General features: G+C 64.5%; 2 protein-coding genes across 17 annotated transcripts in view; both read left to right on the top strand.

Annotated features, from left to right (window-relative positions):
* The first annotated feature begins 1,565 nt into the window (after positions 1 to 1,565).
* Positions 1,566 to 2,708, top strand: ISG15 (ISG15 ubiquitin like modifier). The gene is made up of 2 exons (XM_032360750.1): positions 1,566 to 1,673; positions 2,131 to 2,708. The coding sequence occupies exons 1-2, from the start codon at positions 1,671 to 1,673 to the stop codon at positions 2,668 to 2,670; spliced, it is 543 nt and encodes a 180-aa protein (XP_032216641.1). The 5' UTR covers positions 1,566 to 1,670; the 3' UTR covers positions 2,671 to 2,708.
* A 2,123-nt stretch (positions 2,709 to 4,831) lies between these two features.
* AGRN (agrin) overlaps positions 4,832 to 19,048 on the top strand; it is a 33,051-nt gene continuing 18,834 nt past the window's right edge. For 6 of the 16 annotated variants that reach the window (XM_032360738.1, XM_032360735.1, XM_032360737.1 and 3 more), the window contains exons 1-2: positions 4,833 to 5,176; positions 7,304 to 7,565. In XM_032360738.1, coding sequence (XP_032216629.1) covers positions 4,970 to 5,176; positions 7,304 to 7,565 — 469 coding nt within the window. In that variant the 5' untranslated portion in view covers positions 4,833 to 4,969. Of the gene's footprint in view, positions 5,177 to 7,303; positions 7,566 to 18,210; positions 19,039 to 19,048 lie in introns of those variants that run through there. The other 10 variants (XM_032360740.1, XM_032360739.1, XM_032360744.1 and 7 more) reach the window with 6 other exon arrangements.

Here is a 19,048-nt window from a genome sequence, read left to right as displayed (position 1 = left end):
CAATTTTGGAGCCCTGTGAAATCTTTCTGGGGGGTTGGATAAGTGCAATGGCCAAGATCTCTATTGAAAACATTTATTTTTCCATTCTTTTAACTTTTTTATTTCAAAAATTATTTACTTACTTTCTTTTTTATTTATTTTTAGCTAATATATGCCCGTTATGCGGGGCTGGATCCCAGGACCCTGGGATCACAACCTGAGTCGAAGGCAGACACTTAACGACTGAGCCCCCTGGGTGCCCCCAGCCCTTTTTATGGCTCAGTAATGTTCCATCGTGAGGGTGAACCCTGTTTTGTTGACGCATTCATCCGTTGATGGATTTGGTTTTTCCCACAGTTTCTACCTCTTATCTATTGTAAATTGTGCTGCTATGAATATTTGGGTACAAGTATTCGTTTGAAAACCTGTGTCCAGTTCTTTGGGGTCTGTACCTAGGACTGGAAATGCTGGGCCCCATGAGAATCCTGTTTAACTTCTTGAGGAGTGACTACACCGCTTTCCACAGTGGCTGAACCATTTACGTTTCCATCAGCAATGTACGAGGGTTCCAATTTCTGTACATCCTCAAAACCTGTCACTGCTCTTTTTGAATTGTTATCTTATTATGACATCATCCTAACACTATACTTACAGTCACGCTATAATAATGAGTGTGACATGGTATCTCATTGTGATCTTGATTTGCGTTTCCCTGATGACTAATGATGTTGAACATCTTTTCATGGGGTTCTGGCCATTTTTGTATTTTCTACAAAGAAATATCTATTCAAACATTTGCCCAATTTTTTAAAAGATTTACTTATTTATTTGAGAGAGAGAAAGAGAGAACAGGGGAGAGGGAGAAAGAAACCCAAGAAGACTCCAGGCTGAGCACAGAGCCCAACATGGGGCTCGATCTCACAACCTGAGATCACAACCTGAGCTGACGAGAGTTGACTGCCTGACCGACCTCACCATCCAGGTGTCCCATTCCCCCAAGTTTAAACTGAATCGTTTATCTTTTTATGGTTGAGTTCTAAGAGTTCTTTTTATGGTACAGATGCTAGACCCTTATCTGACATGATTTGCAAGTATTTTCTTCCATTTTGAGAATAGTCTTTTCACTTTCTGGGTAGTGTGCCTGAGTCCATTTTTATAGAAAGTGAGAGATACACCTCTTTCATGAAAAAGCAACAACAACAGATCTGATACCCTCCTAAACCACTGCTCGTTATCTCTGGGAAGTTTGGATTGTCACTATTTTGTTCTTTCTGAATTAACTGAGGCAATGTTTTCCAAGCTTACGAATTTTGCAAATCGGTAAATGGAAAGTGAAAGTTTCCAATCATTCGTGTTACCACGGCTTCCATGCCTCCTGTAAAGAATGGGAAGCACAGGACATTTAGGGGGTTTCTGGGGTAGGGTGCTGTCCGGAGGTCCGGGACAGGTGGGTAGTCCCAGCTCCTACCCTTGTCATTCTGTTTTGTTTCAGTTGCTCACTGGGATGCACCTTGGGAAAAGGAAACTGAAACCGAAGCTAAATACAGCCACTGGTGAGGCTCTCTCCCCGACACTCCCCCTGACGTGCACAGCTCAGGTTCATAAAAGGGTGGAGCAGGAGAGGAGCTGGAAGCTGAGAGGCTGCAAACTGGTCTGTGTCTGTGGAGCACCGGGTGCCAGAGCCCACGGCCATGGTGAGCGCTGTTTGATAGGTGGCGGCGGGTGGGCTCTGTGCCAGTCAGTTTTCCTGCCTCTGCTGGGGTCATCAGGGGTGGAGCTCCCACCTTGTGCCAGTCAAGTGGAGTTGCTCTGAGCTCCCCCAGGTCCCTGGGCATGAGGGGAGGGACAGGGTTCCTTCTGAAATCGGGTTGGGGTCTGGGTCTTGGAAAGTTCTGCCCAGTGTTTAACCCTGAGATCCCTCGGCACTGGCAAAGAGGGCATCTTAGTGGGTTAAGGGAGGCGGAGTGATGGTCGTGGCGGGCTCACCCTTCTTCCGGAAACGCTCCCTGCTTGCCTCCAGGGCCTGGGGTTCCTTTCCTGGCGGGTGGAGAGGGGCGAGCAGCGTCCCCAGCCTTGTCCTGTGGCCAGTCATCTGCACGTAGTGGCTCCAGGACCGATGCCGACTTCTAGGAGTCTGTGTGATTTCCACAGGCGGGGAACCTGAAGGTGAAGATGCTGGGGGGCGAGGAGTTCCTGGTCCCCCTGAGGGTCTCCATGCTGGTGTCAGAGCTGAAGCAGCAGATAGCCCAGAAAACTGGCGTGCCTGCATTCCAGCAGCGCCTGGCTACCCACCCCGCCGGCCAGGTGCTGAAGGACGGGGTCCCCCTCACCAGCCAGGGCCTGTGTCCTGGCAGTACGGTCCTGCTGGTGGTGCAGAGCTGTGACGAGCCCCTGAGCATCCTGGTGAGAAACGACAAGGGTCGCAGCACCGCCTACGAGGTCCGGCTGACGCAGACGGTGGCTGAGCTCAAGCAGCAGGTGTGCCGGCAGGAGCATGTGCAGGCTGACCTGTTCTGGCTGAGTTTCCAGGGGAAGCCCATGGAAGACCCACACCGGCTGGGGGACTATGGCCTCACACCCCAGTGCACTGTGTTCATGAATTTACGCCTGCGGGGGGGGGTGGGGGCTGTGCAGGGGGGAGTGGGCAGGACCAGGAGGGCAGCACTGAGGGCCCCGCACCTGAGTCCCTGACCAAGTGCGAGTAATAAAAGTAATAAAAGCAATATTAAGTGGGTCCTTACGTGTAGTCCTTCCCTCCCTTCTGCCTCCCTGCTTATGGGGCGGGGGTGGGACAGAAGAGGATGTGGGATAAGGAGACCCAGGGTCACTGGGTGGTCACTAGGCTGGGGTTGCCAAGGGCAGGGACAAGTCTGGTGAGGTCAAATGGTGACCCACTCCCACCCACCCCTTGGATAAACTGAAGATGTCCGTGCCCACACCTTTGGGAAATTAGCTTCTAAAAAGAAAAGCGGCCCCTCTGCTGGAGCCCACCCCTGGCTCCAGATTGAGTCTGCACAGCAGGTTTCCATCCCCCACATCTGGGCCAACAGACAGTACAGGGAGGGGAAGGTGTGGTCAGGTTCCTGCTGGGACGAGCACCCTGGGGAAGGGGGGAGAGGGTGAGGCCCTAGGCCATGACTGGGTGGGCTGTGAGGCAGGCTCCTCCACACCAAGCAGGGCCTTGGGGCCTCTGGGCCCTCCAGGCCACATCCACCTGCCCTGTCCTGTCTGCATGGGTCTAGGGAAGGTTGAACACTCGCATCACCATGGGGCAAGCTGCTGAATGGAGACTGTTCTCCAACAGACACCGTGGCCTTCGAGGCTTCACCTGGTAGAGAGGCCATGGCCAACAGGAGACGGGCCTCCAGGAATGAGGGGTTCCTCCAGTCCATGTGAAAGAGCTTGTCCTAGACGGGGCACCTAACTTGGCAAAGGCTACCCCAGTCTCCACCTGGAATGTTGCTCTCTATACCAATTCCCCAAGAGCTCCGGGGGAGCCAGACGGAGTCAGTCCCAGACACAGGCAAGATGGGGTTGGGGGGACAGCAGGAGACACTGAACGTACACTTCTCTGGGCTCAAGTCCATGACTCTGGGGACATCCAGACTCAGCTTTCAGACTGTTCAGGGCAATTTGGCGGGAGACCCAGACGCCCCTTTCTGGTCTGTGGGGGTCTGTTTCTAGGCCCAGGGACTTCGATGTCTGGCTTATCTGTGACCAACAGCTGTGCGTACGCGTGTGGGAGCGGTGCTCCCCCGCTTCCCGCTCCCCTTCTCACTTCTTTGCCACACTACAAGCTAGCGAGTGCGAGCCTGCACCCTTGGAGCGGACGTGGGGTCCTCTCCGGAAGGGCCTCTTCTCGCTCTCACCCGCCGCTTCGGACAGCTGTGGCTGGCTTGGAGTGACGGGGTGTCCCGCAGACCCAGCCCTGGAGGGACAGCAGCGGTCCCCTCTCCCTCCCCCTCGAGCTTCAGCGAAGCCAGGCTCTAAGCTGTGCCCTCCGGATCTCCGTTCACCCGGTGCCCAGACCCGCCGGCTGGAGGAGCGCCCGCCCGCGGGCCTGCGGAGGGGGCGTGGCCGGCCGCCGCGGACCCGACGGCGTCTCGGCTGGACGGCAGAGGGAGCCCTCGGCTCTGCGGCGAGGCCCGAGCTGACCCGGGAGCGCGCGGTGGGCGGGCCTGCGCTCCGTCCAGACCAATCACCGCGGCCCCCAGTCCACATTGGTCCCAGCCGGCCGGGGGCGCGGCCTGCTGGGGCCGCCTCCTCCCCCGAACGGGTTGGGGGTCCCGCGCCCGGGCGAGTTTCCGTCCCCAGTTTCCTAAAAGAGGCGGTGGTTCCCCGTCGTGTTCTTCCCTCCGGGGGAGGGGCGAGGGCCTGCACGGCCCGAGGGGCCGTGGGGGTCCCAGGGTCTGGCGGCCCCTTCCCGCGGCCAGGAAGCTCCCGCAGCTCCGGCCGCGGCACAGCCTGGAACCTCTTGGAAGTCCCGTCACGTCGCCTCCAGATTATGCATTAACCCGATTGCAGCCGCATTTCCTGGGCGGGGGAGAGACGTCCGCGCGGACGGGGGAGGGGGCGTCCGTGGGGGTGCGCCGCAGGAGGGCGAGCACCCCCCCCGGGCCCGCCCACCCCCCCCCGCCCCGTCCGCCCCTCCGGCCCGGCGAGTCCCACCACCCGCCTCGGCCCGACCCAGCCCGGCCCCTCCCTCCCACCAGCCCGGCCTCCGCCCGGCGCCGCTGTCCCGACGCTTTGTTCGCGGCCGGCGCGGGTCGCGGGGCGCCGGGCGGGCCCGGGACCGGCGCGGGCCGGGGAGCTGGGGTGGGGGGAGGTGGGGAGGCGGGGAGGGGGCGGGGCTGCCCCGGGTCCCGCCCCCGCGCCGCCCGCGCTCCCACCGCCTCCCAGGAGCTGCGTCCTGTCCTGTCTAGTCCCGTTCCCGGCGCGGCCAGGCCCGCGCGCTTGCTCTGGCCGCCTTCCGCCGTCCTCGGCCCGCGCCATGCCCTGCCTGTGGCCGTCCGGCTGGGCCCCGCTGCAGCCGCTCCTGCTGCTCCTGGTGGTGGCCGCGCGCGCCCTGCCCAGCGCCGACGGGACGTGCCCGGAGCGCGCGCTGGAGCGGCGGGAGGAGGAGGCGAACGTGGTGCTCACCGGCACCGTGGAGGAGATTCTCAACGTGGACCCGGTGCAGCACACGTACTCGTGCAAGGTGGGCCCCCGCCGGGACCCTGAGACCCCCCCCCACCAAATACCCCTCCTGGAAGCCTGGGCTGGGGGTCTCTTCCCCCGCCATCCAGGACCCCTGCCCCTGAGGCCTTCCCTTCGAGAAGCTGGCCGCCCCACTGAGACCCCCGCCCCAGGCCGTGGGAACGGGCATCAGACGCTCTGCAGCCGCCGCTCCCGCTCCCTTGGCGACCGCCGAGCCCCCGGGTGGGGCGCCGGGTCCCGGAAAACTCGCGAGTGCCTGCGGGAAAGTTCCTGCGGCACCTCTGCAGTCCCGCCTCGCGGCGCCCAGGCCTGGGAGACCCGGTCACGTCGGCCCCCACCCCCACCCCAGGCCCACTACCTTATTGCGGACAAGCGCCCCCCCCCCCCCGCCCCGGGAAACGGGCTACCACACCCCTCCCCATCAGTTAAAGAAAAGGAATGGGGAGGAGGGAACCGACGCCTTCCGCTTGCGGTGAAAGTGGGGATTTGACCTGTGGTCAGTGCTGTCACCCCTTCCCAGAGGGCAAGAGGGGGTGTTCAGGAGAGAGAGTGGGGTGCACAGCTAATCTTCCAACCCCGGGATCCTGGGGTGTGGCGCTGCAGTGCTAGGTTTGGGGGACAGGAGCAGAGAAGTGGGCGGACCGTTGCTGAGCCCCAAATGTGGGGCGGTGCGGGGACAGGTGCCCCATCCTGCTCCTAGGAGAACCGGATCCCCCTGGCCAAAGAAGAGGGTCCTTGCCTCAGCTGGACTTGGAGCCCCCTGGACTAGGTTTGGTGGTTTTTTGTAGTTTTTTTTCCTCCGCAGAACGTTCCTAGGGAGGGCTCAAGGGGCCCGGCCTGTCCCGGCCCCGTCCCCTAAAACCACCCCCCTGAGCAGAAATCGGATCATTCCTTCTCCATGGAGATGGGGAGCGGTGGCAGCTTCTTTCGGATTGGCCTGTGCGAGCTACAGCTGGGATCCCCCGCCCAGCCCCCTCCCCTCCGCCACTCCGGGGCACTTTGCCAAGTCCCTGCAGGATTTTCCCGACTTCCTCCCCGCTGCTCCTGGGTGTGGCTGGGGTGGGGGGAGGCAACGAAAGCAGCCCGGCCCTCTCCTGGCCGGTTCTCTTCCTTCCAGAGTCTACTCTGGGTCTCAGGTTGGGAGGGATAAGGGTGGACGGGGCTCACCCCCAGCTGGGCCCCTGGAAGGAGGAGGGGCCCCGACAGAAGCTGCGACCCCAGGCTCCCAGCAGGGCCCGGCAGGTGGGCGGGCCACCATTGTCTTTGATCACCCATTGCAGAAGTCGCGGCTTCCCAGAGCTCCTGAAGAACGGGGTTTCTTCTCGCAGAGAGTGTGTGGGCTCCTGTCCCCTGTGCGTATGTCCCCGAGGACATGCCAGCACAGCCTGCAGCTCCCGCAGCCCTTCTGCACCCCCGCCCCCCAGCTGTGGGTGTCTCAGGGCTTGGTTTTTCAGAGCAGGTACCCTCAGGGCCCCAGGAGTGAGAGTGTGCAGGGTGGAGCCACCCTGTGCTGCCCAAACTTGATCTTGTGGTTCCAAGTCGGCCTCGCCTGTGTTCACTGTAGGAGCCTGGCAGCAGGAGGGGTCTTTCACCTCCTGGGGTGTGTGTGGGGGGGTCTCAGCCCACCCACAGGGCTGCAAAGAGCCAAGCTGGCTCGGAGCCCATTGCCCTGAAACTGCAGGGTCCGTGTTAGGTGCCCCTGGCTGTCGGTGGGTGGGCGGATGGGGAAAGTAGGGCCGTGGAAGGTGGACCCCCTTCCCGTACCCAGCCTGAGCCGAGATGGGCGCTGTGGGAGGTGGCCGGGGTCAGTCAGACCTCGGGGGTGGGAGTGCTGCTTCCTGGGAGAGGGTGTGTGTCCACAGGCTTCCTGTCCTCCTGGGTGACCCTCGCAGGCAGTGGCCTCCCTCGTGTTTGTCTGCTTCCTGTGAGGGGCTGACCCAGAGATCTCCGTCCATCTCTGCCCGGGGTTTGAGCCTACCCTGGCCATCAGGCCTGAGCGGCTGAGGTGGGACGTGAAGAAAAAGCCCAGGTGGCCAGTCTGCTGCTCGTCCCTGGACCCTGCGGCCTCATGTCCCCAGTGGAAAGGGGACACTGACAGCTGCCCCCCCTCCCGCCATGTCCACCACAGGTTCGAGTCTGGCGGTACTTGAAGGGCAAAGACATGGTGACCCAAGAGAGCCTGCTTGACGGTGGCAGCAAGGTGGTGATCGGTGGCTTTGGCGACCCCCTCATCTGTGACAACCAGGTGTCCACTGGGGACACCAGGATCTTCTTTGTGAACCCTGCACCCCCCTACCTGTGGCCAGCCCACAAAAATGAGCTGATGCTCAATTCCAGCCTCATGCGCATCACGCTGCGGAACCTGGAGGAAGTGGAGCACTGTGTGGAAGGTACGGGGGGCCTTGCCAGGGGCCGTGACTGAAGGGCAGGCTTGGAGGAGCTCCGTCACGCCCTGGGGGGCGCAGGAGAGTTCGCTGTAGGCCAGAGCACACGCGTCTTGTGGTCTGACCTCCTTCCTGTCCCCCGATCTGCCAGCTGAGTCCGGCCATCTCCATCTCTGACACTAGTAGGGATTCCCACGGACCAGCCCCCGCCCCACAGTGCCGCTGCCTGCTGTCTTGCAGCCAAGTAAGTCCCCGTCCTGCAAAGGGACAGGGTTCCTTCTCTTCTGCTTCCCCTCCCCCCAAGCTCCACACCCTCTCCTGGAGGGTCCTTCTCTGAGGGAGAGGCCGGGACCAGGTGAATGAACACCCCCTGCTTGTGTTCCTGCAGAAGCCCAAACACCGGTCTGGATGGGTCCCGGATGTGAGCAGACCCCTCAGAGTGGGGCATAGGGGTCGGAGGAGGGGCCGCCCGGCGGTGTGTTCCAGGAGGCCTGTCATTTCTGGAAAGAGGGAGTTTTGTGGCGCGGATACGTCTAGGGGGTTTGAGCGGATGTGGGATCCCCGGAGTCGCCTGCTGTGCACCGAGCGCGCGTCTGCTCTGAGTGGTCCGAGCCCTCCTCCCCCGGCCCAGCCTCAGTGAGGGGAGCTGGAGTCCTGAGACCCGGCTTCCAGGCCCCACCCCCCTTTGCCCCAGGAGAGTCCCAGTTGGGGGCTGAGATCCTTTGCTGGGGAATGTGGCAGGAGAATGTAGGAACTGCCCCTCGCCCCCGCATCCTGTCTGTCCCCTCTTGGCTGCCTGGGAAGGGTTGCACTGGAGGGGGGCGGTGGGGCCAGTGGAAAGAGCATTTCCTCCTCGGGCCAGTGGGAAGGGTCTATGACTTCCTTTCCCTGGAAGGCAACTCTGTCCCTCCTGTTGGTTCTTTTGGGAGCAGGGAGGTCCCACCTTCTGTCTAGCTTAGGGTGTGATGTTGGCTTGGTTTTTGTGGGATCCTGGGGTGGTCTGAGAGGGACTGTGCAGGAGTCGGGGCAGCACCTGAAATGGCGAGGCCTGTGGCATTCTGCCCAGCCTTGTCATCTGCTTCTGGGGCTGCTCCGGGGCCCGGAGCCTTAGCGTCGCACAGAGAAGCCAGCAGGTCCCTTCCCTACGGTGGCTCAGATGAGGGGTCCCAGACCAGCGCTCACACAGAGCCAGGACGTGAGACCCTGGTCCTGCTCTGGACAGGTCCAGGGGAAGGAAGGGATGGTAGCCTGGCGATCCCTGTGGGAGGCTGGTGCCAGGCTTTGGGCATGTGTCGGGGGCTGTGTGAGGAGAAGCTGGAGAACAGGGGTCAGGGTACAGAGAGTGTCCCCTCCTTGTGAGATAGAGTGAGTGATCAACTCTCTACAGCTGGGCGCGTCCAGCCTGAGGGTCCGTGACTCAGTCACTGTGGCCTTCTGTGGGGTCAGAGGGCCACCCTGGACAGAACAAGTTTGGCATCTTGCCAAAGCCTGTTGGACCCACGCCAGCCCCTGGCTCTGGATCTGCCAGGCTGGGCGTGGGGACAGCTAGAAAGGAGGGTGCCCAGGGAGAGCCCCCCAGCCAGGACTGGCTGAGGCCCGACCTACTGGGTGCCCTGGGCAGCCGGCGCTCAGGCATTAGGCTAGGACCTGAGCTCCAGCGCAGGAACGGCGGTGCTGGACACGCGTACAGTCATGGCATGAGCTCCCAGGACGGGTGGAGACGTCGGCTCTCCTGGGGTGGGCCTGGGGGTGAGGACAGTCTTGGGGAGAGGACATGCAGAGAAGGGCTAACACCAGGAGTGGCTTGGGGCCTTTGCCGGGGAGCCAGTGGCGGGGAGGAGCTCAGTCTCCACTGTGAGGTGGCCAGAGATTTTGAGGTGGGTGACACAGACCTCTGCTTTAAGAGCAGACCACGTGCCATGGGGAGGGGGCTGGATTCTAGGACAGGGCTGATGTCCCCAGAAGCCCAGGCTGAAGGAGGGCGCCTCCCTGAGGCACGAGGTCCCTGGAGCCAGGCTCAGGCTTGGGGAAGGAACCATTCTGTGCCCCCTTCCCAGGCCGGGTGGGGTGAGAGGAAGCCCCTCTCCCGTTCTGCAGGAGGGAAGGACTCAGACCCCAGCCCAGGACTCCGTCCGTGGCTCTCAGTGAGCCAAGGCCTCACCCTCATGAGGGGTTCAGATGGACAGGACTTGGGCTATGCTGACTCTTCTGCATCTGACTCCGACCCCATTCTGTTCCCAGGGTCTCCATAGTTGTCCCAGCCCCATGGGGCCCAGAGGGAAGCCGGGCAACCCCTCCTCTCTGCAGGTCACCCTGAGACCACAAGGTCCCACTGCGAGCAGGAGGTCCTTGTCCACGGCACACTTCCCTCCCAGGCCTCCCCATTCCTAAAGGCCCAGAGCGGCCAAGGCAGGGGGCATGTCTTCCCAGGCCTACCTCCTGGGGTGCACCCTGGGTCTGCTCCCTTCTCATCCCTGCCTGGCGCGGTCCTGAAGGGACGCCTGCCACTGGGCAGCACACACAGCTCCTCCCCTCCAGGCCCGCAGGGTCTTCCTGGCTCTGCAGGTCCTGCCCCTTCCCCAGCCTCAGCCCCCAGGAAGGCTCCGCCCCCATCCTCAAGTCCTCCTCCTCCTCCTCCCGCTGGGGAACCACATTCCTGGCATAACCGAGACAGGTATGTGTCCCTCCCTCTTGGCCACCTTTGGGTGAGGGAGGCCTGACGCTCTGGCTGCACCCGCCAGGAGACCCCCCACCCCTGCCTTGTCAGGGAAGTAGCCAGGCCCCTTCCAGTGCCAGCTGCCCACGCACTGAGAGCCTGCCCGGGCTGGCAGCTAGGCCAGCATTTCCTCCAGCCTCAGCCACCTTGCTCTGGTCTGGACACTGCCCCCAGCCTCCTACCAGCCTCCCCACCCCGCCCCATGAGGACTGGTCCTAGGGCTTCTCCTGCAGCCCCCAGAAAGGATGGGGGCCTGGCTGAGGGCCTGGAGCCCTTCGCTCCCCACTGGGAGCCAGAAACAGAGAAAGGAAGTGTTGTCTGCCCTCAGCTGGGGCCTGGCACAGGGACGGGGTCAGACTGAGTCTGGCACGGGCCCAGCCCAGCCCTGCCCAGCCCCGGAGGGGGTCCTGGCAGGCCTGATTCTAGGGAGTTCCCTCCCTTCCTCCCGGCCAAGCTGTCTAGGACCTGAAGGAGGGCAGTGCGGTGGGTCGGGATGGGGAGCCCGGAGGTCCCGGGCTGCCTGACTCCTTTCAGGCCCTGCAGGCCTTGGAGCCCGTGTGGGCGACAGACACCCCTAGGCAGGACCAGCTCCCCACCGTGCGGGGCAGGGAGATGTGCAGGAAGGTACCTGGGCTCTTTGCTCTGTTTTCTGGCATTTCGCTTCCGTACCCCCCCCCCAATCCTGCCCTACTGCCCCCACATTCCTCCCTGCTGAAGTGGGAGGTAGCTTCTCCCTGGTCCCTCTTCTGCCCTCTTCCAGACTGTGGGTTCTCACCCCACCCCTTTGCAGACCCCGCCCAGTGTCCTCCGGGGCCCCTCCGCCAGGCAGGTCAGCCAGGAGGGCTGAGGGGAGGCAGGCCCAGACGGGAGGCAGCCTGCCCTGCTCTCTCCTTGCCTTCACTGGGGGAAGGAGTCTGCCCAGGGGGGGCGTGACCCCCCAGTGTGCTGGCCTGTCCCCACCTGGGGCGTCTTTGGCTGGAAGTCAGGTGTTTCCTGGGCACCTGCTGGCTTCGGCTTTGATTTTGGTGCCTTTGTTGGGGCAGCCCAGGGGTGGCTTGGCTGGCTGAAAGCAAAGGGCTTGCTCTCTTGTCACTTCCCTGGGGATGTCTTTCCCTTTGGGCCGGGCCAAGCCAGTAGAAACAGCTCTTGGCTTTTTCCAGACCCCACCCGCCCCCTCATCCCAAGCCCCTGCAGACTGGAAATGGAAAAAAATGTTGTTTTGGAACCGTCCTCCCTCTGTCTTCACTGACCACCCCGAGCTGTGCCGCAGAGCCGAGCTGTGGGGGGCAGGACACATCCTGGTGGGGCTGGCTCCGCCCTGGCCACCCCTCTGTGGGGGCTGCGCCCCGCTGCACAGATGAGGAAATGAGAGATCACCTGCTCAGTTCGCTGTCCCCACCCCGCCAGCCCTCACAGGCTGGGGGCCAGGAGGGCAGAGGAAGGCATGGGCTGCCCCGGGGAAGTTAGTGGAACAGGGGCCCCGGCCTCAGGGCCAAGGGTCCGGCACAGCCTCCTCCAGCGCAGTGGCCGGGTGGCCACGTTGCATCCTTCCTGAAGGGTTAATGCCCCCAGCCCCATGAGAATCAGAGCCCACCGCCCAGCACCACAGGAGGGTGGAGCACAGGCCTCCTTCCCACCCCCACCCTTTGCCTCTGCCTGGGGGACCCAGGGCAGTCACCCCCTGTCTCCCCCTCACCCAGCAGTTTCCTCCTGGGGGTAGGGTAGAGAAGGGACCCCCTTTTCTGCTGTGCTCTCCTGGCCCTAGCACTCCCCTTGCCCCTGGGACAGGGGCGTCAAGGCTCCCCACTCTGGCCACTGAGGCCTGGCGGGGGCTGGGCTGGGGGCTCTAGGTGCAGTCCCCACGGTAGCCCACATAGTGCTCTACACCCCAGAGTCCCAGGAAGTGCCCACTGGAAAGGGAGGCAGCACCCCAGTGACAGCTACGCTAATCATAGTGACCTGTGAGCCAGGTCCGCGATGGAGGGTCATGTGCCCCCTTCGGTTCTGTACTGGGGCCTGGGGGGGTCATGTTCAAGCCCTAGGCTGTGTTCAGAGTCTGGAGGGGGGTGACCTAGGCCTCAGGGGGAGCACCCAGTAGGGAGAGAAGCTTCCCTCCAAGGGGCCTCTCTTCCTACAGAGCAGATCCAGAGAACTTGCTCTGAGGAAGACCCCCTGCCAGGGGCTGCTTCCCGCTGGACCTGGGAAGGGGAAGATGGCCTCTCCCCTCCCCTCCCCCTCCCTGTCCCCCTGCACCGTCCCCCATGGATTGGAGGCTCAGGAGAGGGGAGCTTTCTGTCCTCCCAAGCAGCCAGCTGCTTCCAGCTGCAGGGCCGGCACATGTGTGTGCGCACGTGTCTGTGTACATGTGTGCAGGGGTGCCTGTAACCTCAGATGTCCTCCTCTGCACAGGAGGATCGTGGTCAGAGCCCAGCTGGTGGCCTGTGGTTTCTGCCGCCCTCGTGTCCCTGGGCTTGGCCTGGGGCGGGAGCCGCTCGGGGGCTCTCACAACGGGCTCCTGGCCTGGGCTTGCTGTGGGCTCTCCTGTTCCTCCCGGCTGCCCACCCTGAGCCTGGCAGAGGGCTGGGCACCTCCTCCTGCCGGTTCTGCTGCTGGGAGTGACCACGGCGGTTTCCCAACCCTGAGACGAAAGTGCTGTGCTGACAGGACGGAGTCCCTGGGGCCGCTCCGGTGCACGATCTCAGCCTGCGCCTGTGGCACTCTGAGTCCGGCGCAGGGCTCTGGGGTGGCATTACAGTCAGGGAGTAGGCGGGCCAGGCAGAGCGCTGGGTCTGTGCCGGCCGAAGGTGGATCTGAGGCGTCCCTGCTCCTCACAAGTTACCGCACGGCGGCCTTGGGAGAAGCAGGTGGCGCCCTGTGGCTGCGGGAGCAGCTGTGCGTCTGTCCGAGGACCTGAGGGTCCAGTGCACCTCTGGGGACACAGGAGCACAGACCCCTGCCCCAGCCGACTCCTCTTCGGGGGCGGGAGGCCGTGGGGCCAGGTCCCGGTGTCGCTCATCTGGCGGCTTCTGCCTCAGCCACATCCACCCGCTCCCACCCAGCTCAGGGTCCACCCGGGATACGGGCTCACTGGAAGGGGCCGCTGCTGTCCCCTGTGCATAGGCCCGCTCGAGCCGCATGTACTTCTCGGCTTGTCCCGGAAGCCAGGTGTGTGCTGTGTGCCGAGGGGTGTAGGCAAAGGGGGAGGGGTGTTCTGGGCAGACCAACAGACAGACAGCTGGAGGTCTAGTGGCTGCAGGGAGCCCCAGGGGTCCGGAGCCTGGGCGCGCGGTCGGGGTAGACTGAGCTGGAAAACCAGAGGGGCCGGCGGAGGCCTGCTGGCTGGGGGAGCAGGCTGGCCCTCACCCGTGGCGCCTGTGCCTTCGCACCGAGGGCAGCATCCTCCGTGCCCTGCTGTTTCGCTGGGGGACGCTCTGCCCGCAGACCCCTGCCTGTCTTCTGTCCGCACCTCCCCCCTCGGGGGTCTCTGTGTCTCTGCCCCTTTGTCTACTGAACCTCTCTGCCTCTCCGAGCCCCAGCGGGTGTCTGCCAGGCCTCACCCTCATGGCCTGTTCAGACCTCAGTGCGGGTGGCTGGCCTCCGCGGGGTGCCCGGCTCAGCACAGCCAGGCCTCCTGGTTCTCCAGGCCCTGCCCACACCTCGGTGCCTCCTGGCTCCCCCAGCTCTCTCTTCCTCCCGGAGACAGTCGGGATGGAGAAGCAGGCGGACAGGGGTGTCCCCAGAAGAGGGCGGAGGGTGTGGACACACACCCGCCCCGCTCCATCCCTGCTTTTGCTGCGGGCAACGACTGGCCGCTGTTCCGGTGGCGCCCCCTGGTGGCGACCGCCTGTGTCCTGGCCCGGGTCCGGGCCCTGATGGGGCTCCCGGGCCTCAGGAGCTGTGCTCCCGGCTCCTGACTGTCTTGCTCCTTGGCCCCGCTGGCACCACCTGGCAGGCCCCTGGGACTCCGCCTCTGTGTCCATCTGGAAGTTCTCCCCACGCATCTGTGCAACCCCTTCTCCTTATCACCCTGGTCTCTGCCCCCAGGTGACCCCCCCTGAGGGCAGACCATCCCTCTGACTCAGCGCCTGCCTAGCCTGCACAACACAGGAGCTCAGACAGGCTAGGGAGACAGGGCTGGAGGGACCCTGGCCCCAAGGACTTAGGGACAAGTGTAGAGGCCTGTGGTCAGGCCGCTGGTATCCAAGCATGTGGACTTGCCGAGCCGCTCCTCAGAGCTGCCACGGAATCCCACCACCCTGCCGCGTGGACTCACGGGCAGGAGGGTGGGCCTTGCCTGCTGTCCAGAGGGGTGGGCCCTCAGCCACCAGAGTCAAACACGGCTACCTGCGGGCCTCACCTGAGCTGAGAACAAGAGGCTTGGGCCTGACAGGGCCTCCTTCCCAGTGGCTGGCCCTGGGCCAGCAGCAACATCCCACTGTGAAGTGCCCATTGTCCACCGAGGCCCAGAGGGAATGGAATGCAGCTTGAGGGCAGACACCAGGAGACGGGGGACCAGAGGTGAGGGGCTGCTCTGTCTGACCAGGGCAGCCAGGCCCCTGTGACCCTGGACAAGCTGGGTCGCCTACACCTGAGCGACCCATGGCAGCCACGTTTTCTGTCCTTGTGACGCACACCTCGAGGTCCCCAGGGAATGTGGGACAGACAGACGGGGTGGCTCCGGCCAGGGGAGGCCCAGCATTAGAGGTGTGTGTGGGCGTGTGCCCTGGGACCCTGCGGAGGGGAAGGTGGGGCCACTCCACCCTGCCCTTTCCTGGGTAGCTGGGCCCAGGTCCCTCCAGAGTGAGGAAGGGGTCCTCTGCATGAGAAACGGGCCATCAGGTTGCTGGTGGACTGGACCACCAGCCACCACAAGCAGAAGACTGGACAGTCTTCTCCAGACCCCACCCCCCAGCTTCCTTCTCGTGTCCAAAGAAGTACCTGGAGAGCCTTCATGTGTGCACATGCATGTGCTTGGGGGCAAACCCGACGTGTGTCGTGTGGGTGAGGGACAAGGCTCCTGTTCCCTGAAGGCGAGAGCGTGTGCGCGAGCTGCCCGGGGTGCATTCACGCCAGTGAGTGAGGAAGGAGTGCGTAACACCCAGTGCCGACGCAAACCTGGGTGTCCCCATTGTAACCTCTGCGCCGTGCGTGTGCTGTCCCACATGGCTGAGGGGGAGCCCAGAGACCAGAGGGGCTCGTTTCTGGCCCGGAATATCCTCTGTTCCTTCCAAGGGTATGTGCTGGCGTAGGCTGGTCAGAGCTGAATGATTTTGAGTCTGAAGATCCCAAAATAGCTCTTGGTAGCTGTGTTCCCCTCCCCCTGCTGGGTCTGGGGCCTCAATGGCCCTTTGTCTCTCTGAAGGCCTGGAGTGTGGAGCCCCTGTTGGGGGCTCAGACTCTGACTGAGGCCAGGAAGGACAGGCTGCCTGCTGGCTCCCCTTCCCCCAAGCCAGGCCCTACGGCCCACCCCACTGTGGGCCAGTCTTGCCCCCATGTGAGCCTCTGAAAGCGAGACAATCCTTTGTCAGCCCCCACCGCACCCCAGACTCACACGGTCCCTAGGCTGACCCCTCCCACAGCCTGGAGGCTTTATCCCCTTCCTCCTGCAGAGCCTTCCCGTGCTGCTGTGGCTGCAGCAGACGGCGCCCGTGTGCTTGGGCATGTGAGCGTTGCCTGGCGTTCGACCCCTGGCACTGTCCCCGGGGCCCTTGCTGAGCCAAGGGATGTGGATCCTGGGGGACCGCAGTGACAAGTCAGTGGGGAAATGTGTGAACCGCCTGACTTGCCACACCAAGCGTCTGGGCTCTGAGCCAAGCCCTGCCCCAAGAAGATAAAAAGTCAGACCCTGCCCCGGGTGCTTCTGGTCCAGGGCGGCGCCCTGGGGAGCTGCCGGCACTCCGCGTGGTGTGGACAGTGCCAAGGTCCAGTGAGCTGAGGTAGGGGATGGAGGCACCCCTGAAGGTGAGGCTGACCCGAGGCCAGGGTCTCCTGAGGGGTCCTGCTGCTCTGGGTCCACTGCAGTGTGAGGTGAAGGAAACTTGCCCTTTATTGGTTTTTCCCGCAAAGTTTGAGGAGGTTTGAAGACCTCCACTGTGGGTGCTGGGGGACCCTGGCAGGATGGTAACCCCGTGTGGGTTGCCCTAGGGTGCCTGGCCACAGGATGGAAAGGAGTCAAAGCCGATGGGCCTCATGGAACGTGACCCTGGCTGGTGGCAGGCGGCTGCTGGGGTTGAGGAAGTGGGAGGGGGCAGGAGGTTGGGGGGAGTGTGGAGCAACCTCCTGACCAGGAACTGGGGGGAGCTCTCGGGATGTGTGTGTGACACAACTGGACGCAGCATAGGATGGAGGGGCCCGCTGGAGGCTTGGCGGGAGTTGAGCACCAAAGTGTCCGTTTGTGCCCTGGGGTGGTGTCGCTGCACTAGAAGGGCTTGTGCCGGGGGAGAGGGGCTGTGCTCAGTGCTTGTCTGCAGACGTGGACTGAGATGAGACCTCCCAGTGACCGGGGTGGCACGGGTGGCTGTCTGGCTGAAAGGGGGAGCTGCTGACCACATGGGCGGACACCCCTCCCGAGGCCTGAGCGCAGCGTGTAAGTCTGAGGGAGCGGGCAGCCGTGTGTCTGTTGTGTGTGGGCCTGTGGGTAGATGAGTGGGACTGAGCATGGATGGCGTGGGGGGCAGTGGTCCAATTAAGGTCTTTCAGCAGGGCTGGGGAGTTGGTCAGCAGCCCTTGGAAGGAACTGACCAGAAGGGGTCCTGGGCTGGGGTGGGTGGGTCCTGACCCCAAGGAGAAGAGGGATCCTCTGTGCCTTGGGGGCCAAGCTTCCTCTTCCTGTCTCTCCAGAAAGGGCTAGCCGACCCAGAGGGACAGCCAGAGGTCACTGCAGGGCCTCGAAGGCCTGGGACCAGGTCCAGGCTAGTCCAGGAGGCCAGACGTGGTAGGGGTGGCGGCAGCGCTTAGGGGTCCCTCCCCAAAGGACTGTGGGCAGTGGCGTCATGGGGGTGCGGGGGAACGAAGGGTTAGTCCTAGAGATGGCCACCTATCGGATTCCGGCTGCGGAGGGTGGGCGTGACCGGTGTGGATGATGGGGACGGTGCCCGACCGTGGCCTTATCCCCAGGCCGGCAGGAGCTAGGAAAGGGGCGTCCTCAGGCGGCAGACGTGGAGAGGCCTGACTTGGGGCGGGGCCCCCCCCCCGCGCCCCGGCCCGGCTGTGACGTCACGGCCCGGCCGCTCGCTGGTGGCCTCCGGGGGGCGCTCCAGGCCCGCGGGACCCGGCCCGGAGGCCCGCGACTATTTACATAATGATGCTCGACCAGGAGTTCATTTGCATGTTCCGCTCTCCCCGAGGGGAGGCGGGCAGGACGCGGGCGGTTTGAGGTGTTGCGGGCAGTTCCCGGGTGCGGGTGGGCCTGACTCGCCACCCCCTCCTCCTCCTCCTCCTCCGCCCTCGGTGCTGGACCCGGCGCGCTCACCACCTGTGTGCGCACCTGGGGCCCCTCCCCCACAGGCCACCGCCAGGGCGGGGCCGGCGCGGGCACCTACGGGGGCGCGCGCACGCGAGCGCGCGCACACCGCAGCCTCCCATGGAGTCCTGCACGCGGGCGCGAGCCCCCCTGCGGGGAGCCGGCGAGACCCTCCCGCCCCGCGCCGCGGCCTCGGCCGCCGACCCGCTCCCGCCCGCCCGGCTCCGCAGCGGGGGGCGCCGCAGGGGACCCGCCCCGCCCCTGACCCCGCCCCGCCCCTTCTCCCTCCGCCCACCCCGCCCCTAGCCCCCCCCCCCGCCCCGGCACCTGCCTCCTACCCCCCCCCCGCTCCGCGCCCACCCTCCCCGCGACCCCTGCTCCTTCCCCGGCCCCGGCTCCCACCTCGCCCCCCACCCCCCACCCCTGCTGCTGCCCCCGCCTGCGCCCGCGTCCCCTTTTGTGCCGCCGCCCTGCCGTCCTCTTCCGCCCGGTCCCCTGCGCCGCGAGCCCCGACTCCCCGCGGACGGCGGGGTCCCCGGGGGCGGCTTCCTTTGTCTCGGCTCCCGCCCTCCTTCCGCGGCGCCCCTCGCCCCTCGCTCACCGCCTCAGCCCCGGCGAGGGCGACGCGAGCTGGCGCTGCTCGGCCGGAGGCGGGAGCCGAGGCGCGGCCCTCCGAGGCCCTTTCTTCTCCGCTCGCCGGCGCGCGCCTCCTGCTCGCCGGCGTCGCCGCTCGCGTCTCGGCCGGGGCTGCAGACCCTCGCGCCCGGCACCGCGCCGCCGGGGCCCCTCGGGCCGGCGCCTCCCGGGAAGCCGGCCGGGCGGGGACGCGGGCTCCGGGAAGACCGAGCGCGGCCGGAGCCCTGCGGACGGCTGCCGGCTCCCGCGGCTACCGGCTGGTGGACGCCAGGGCTGGCCGCGGGCCGGTCCCAGCTTCTCTTCCTTCGGAGAACCCTGCCCACCGCCCGTGATGAGCCTCGAGGGCCACGGCGGGGTCCCGCGGCTCTCCGGGCAGGGACCGCACTGAACTTTGAGCGCACGGCTGCTGTCAGCTGCCCCGGGGGTCCCAGCATGGGGGGAGTTGCCCCGGAGAGGCCCAAGGGCGCCCCTTGAGGAGCCCCCACACCCTGAGCGTGGGGACTGAGAACCCAGGGCCATGCCTCCGCTGCCTCTGGAGCGGGACCCGCGGCAGCAGCGCGGGGTCTCCCTGCTGGTGCGCTATTTCATGATCCCCTGCAACGTCTGCCTGATCCTGCTGGCCACTTCCACGCTGGGCTTCGCTGTCCTGCTTTTCCTCAACAACTGTACGTGGTT

Source organism: Mustela erminea, chromosome 10 (genome assembly GCF_009829155.1).
Source record: "Mustela erminea isolate mMusErm1 chromosome 10, mMusErm1.Pri, whole genome shotgun sequence".
NCBI lineage: Eukaryota > Metazoa > Chordata > Mammalia > Carnivora > Mustelidae > Mustela > Mustela erminea.
Note: the sequence above shows the minus strand (reverse complement) of the source record. Positions and strands in the feature narration are given on the sequence as shown.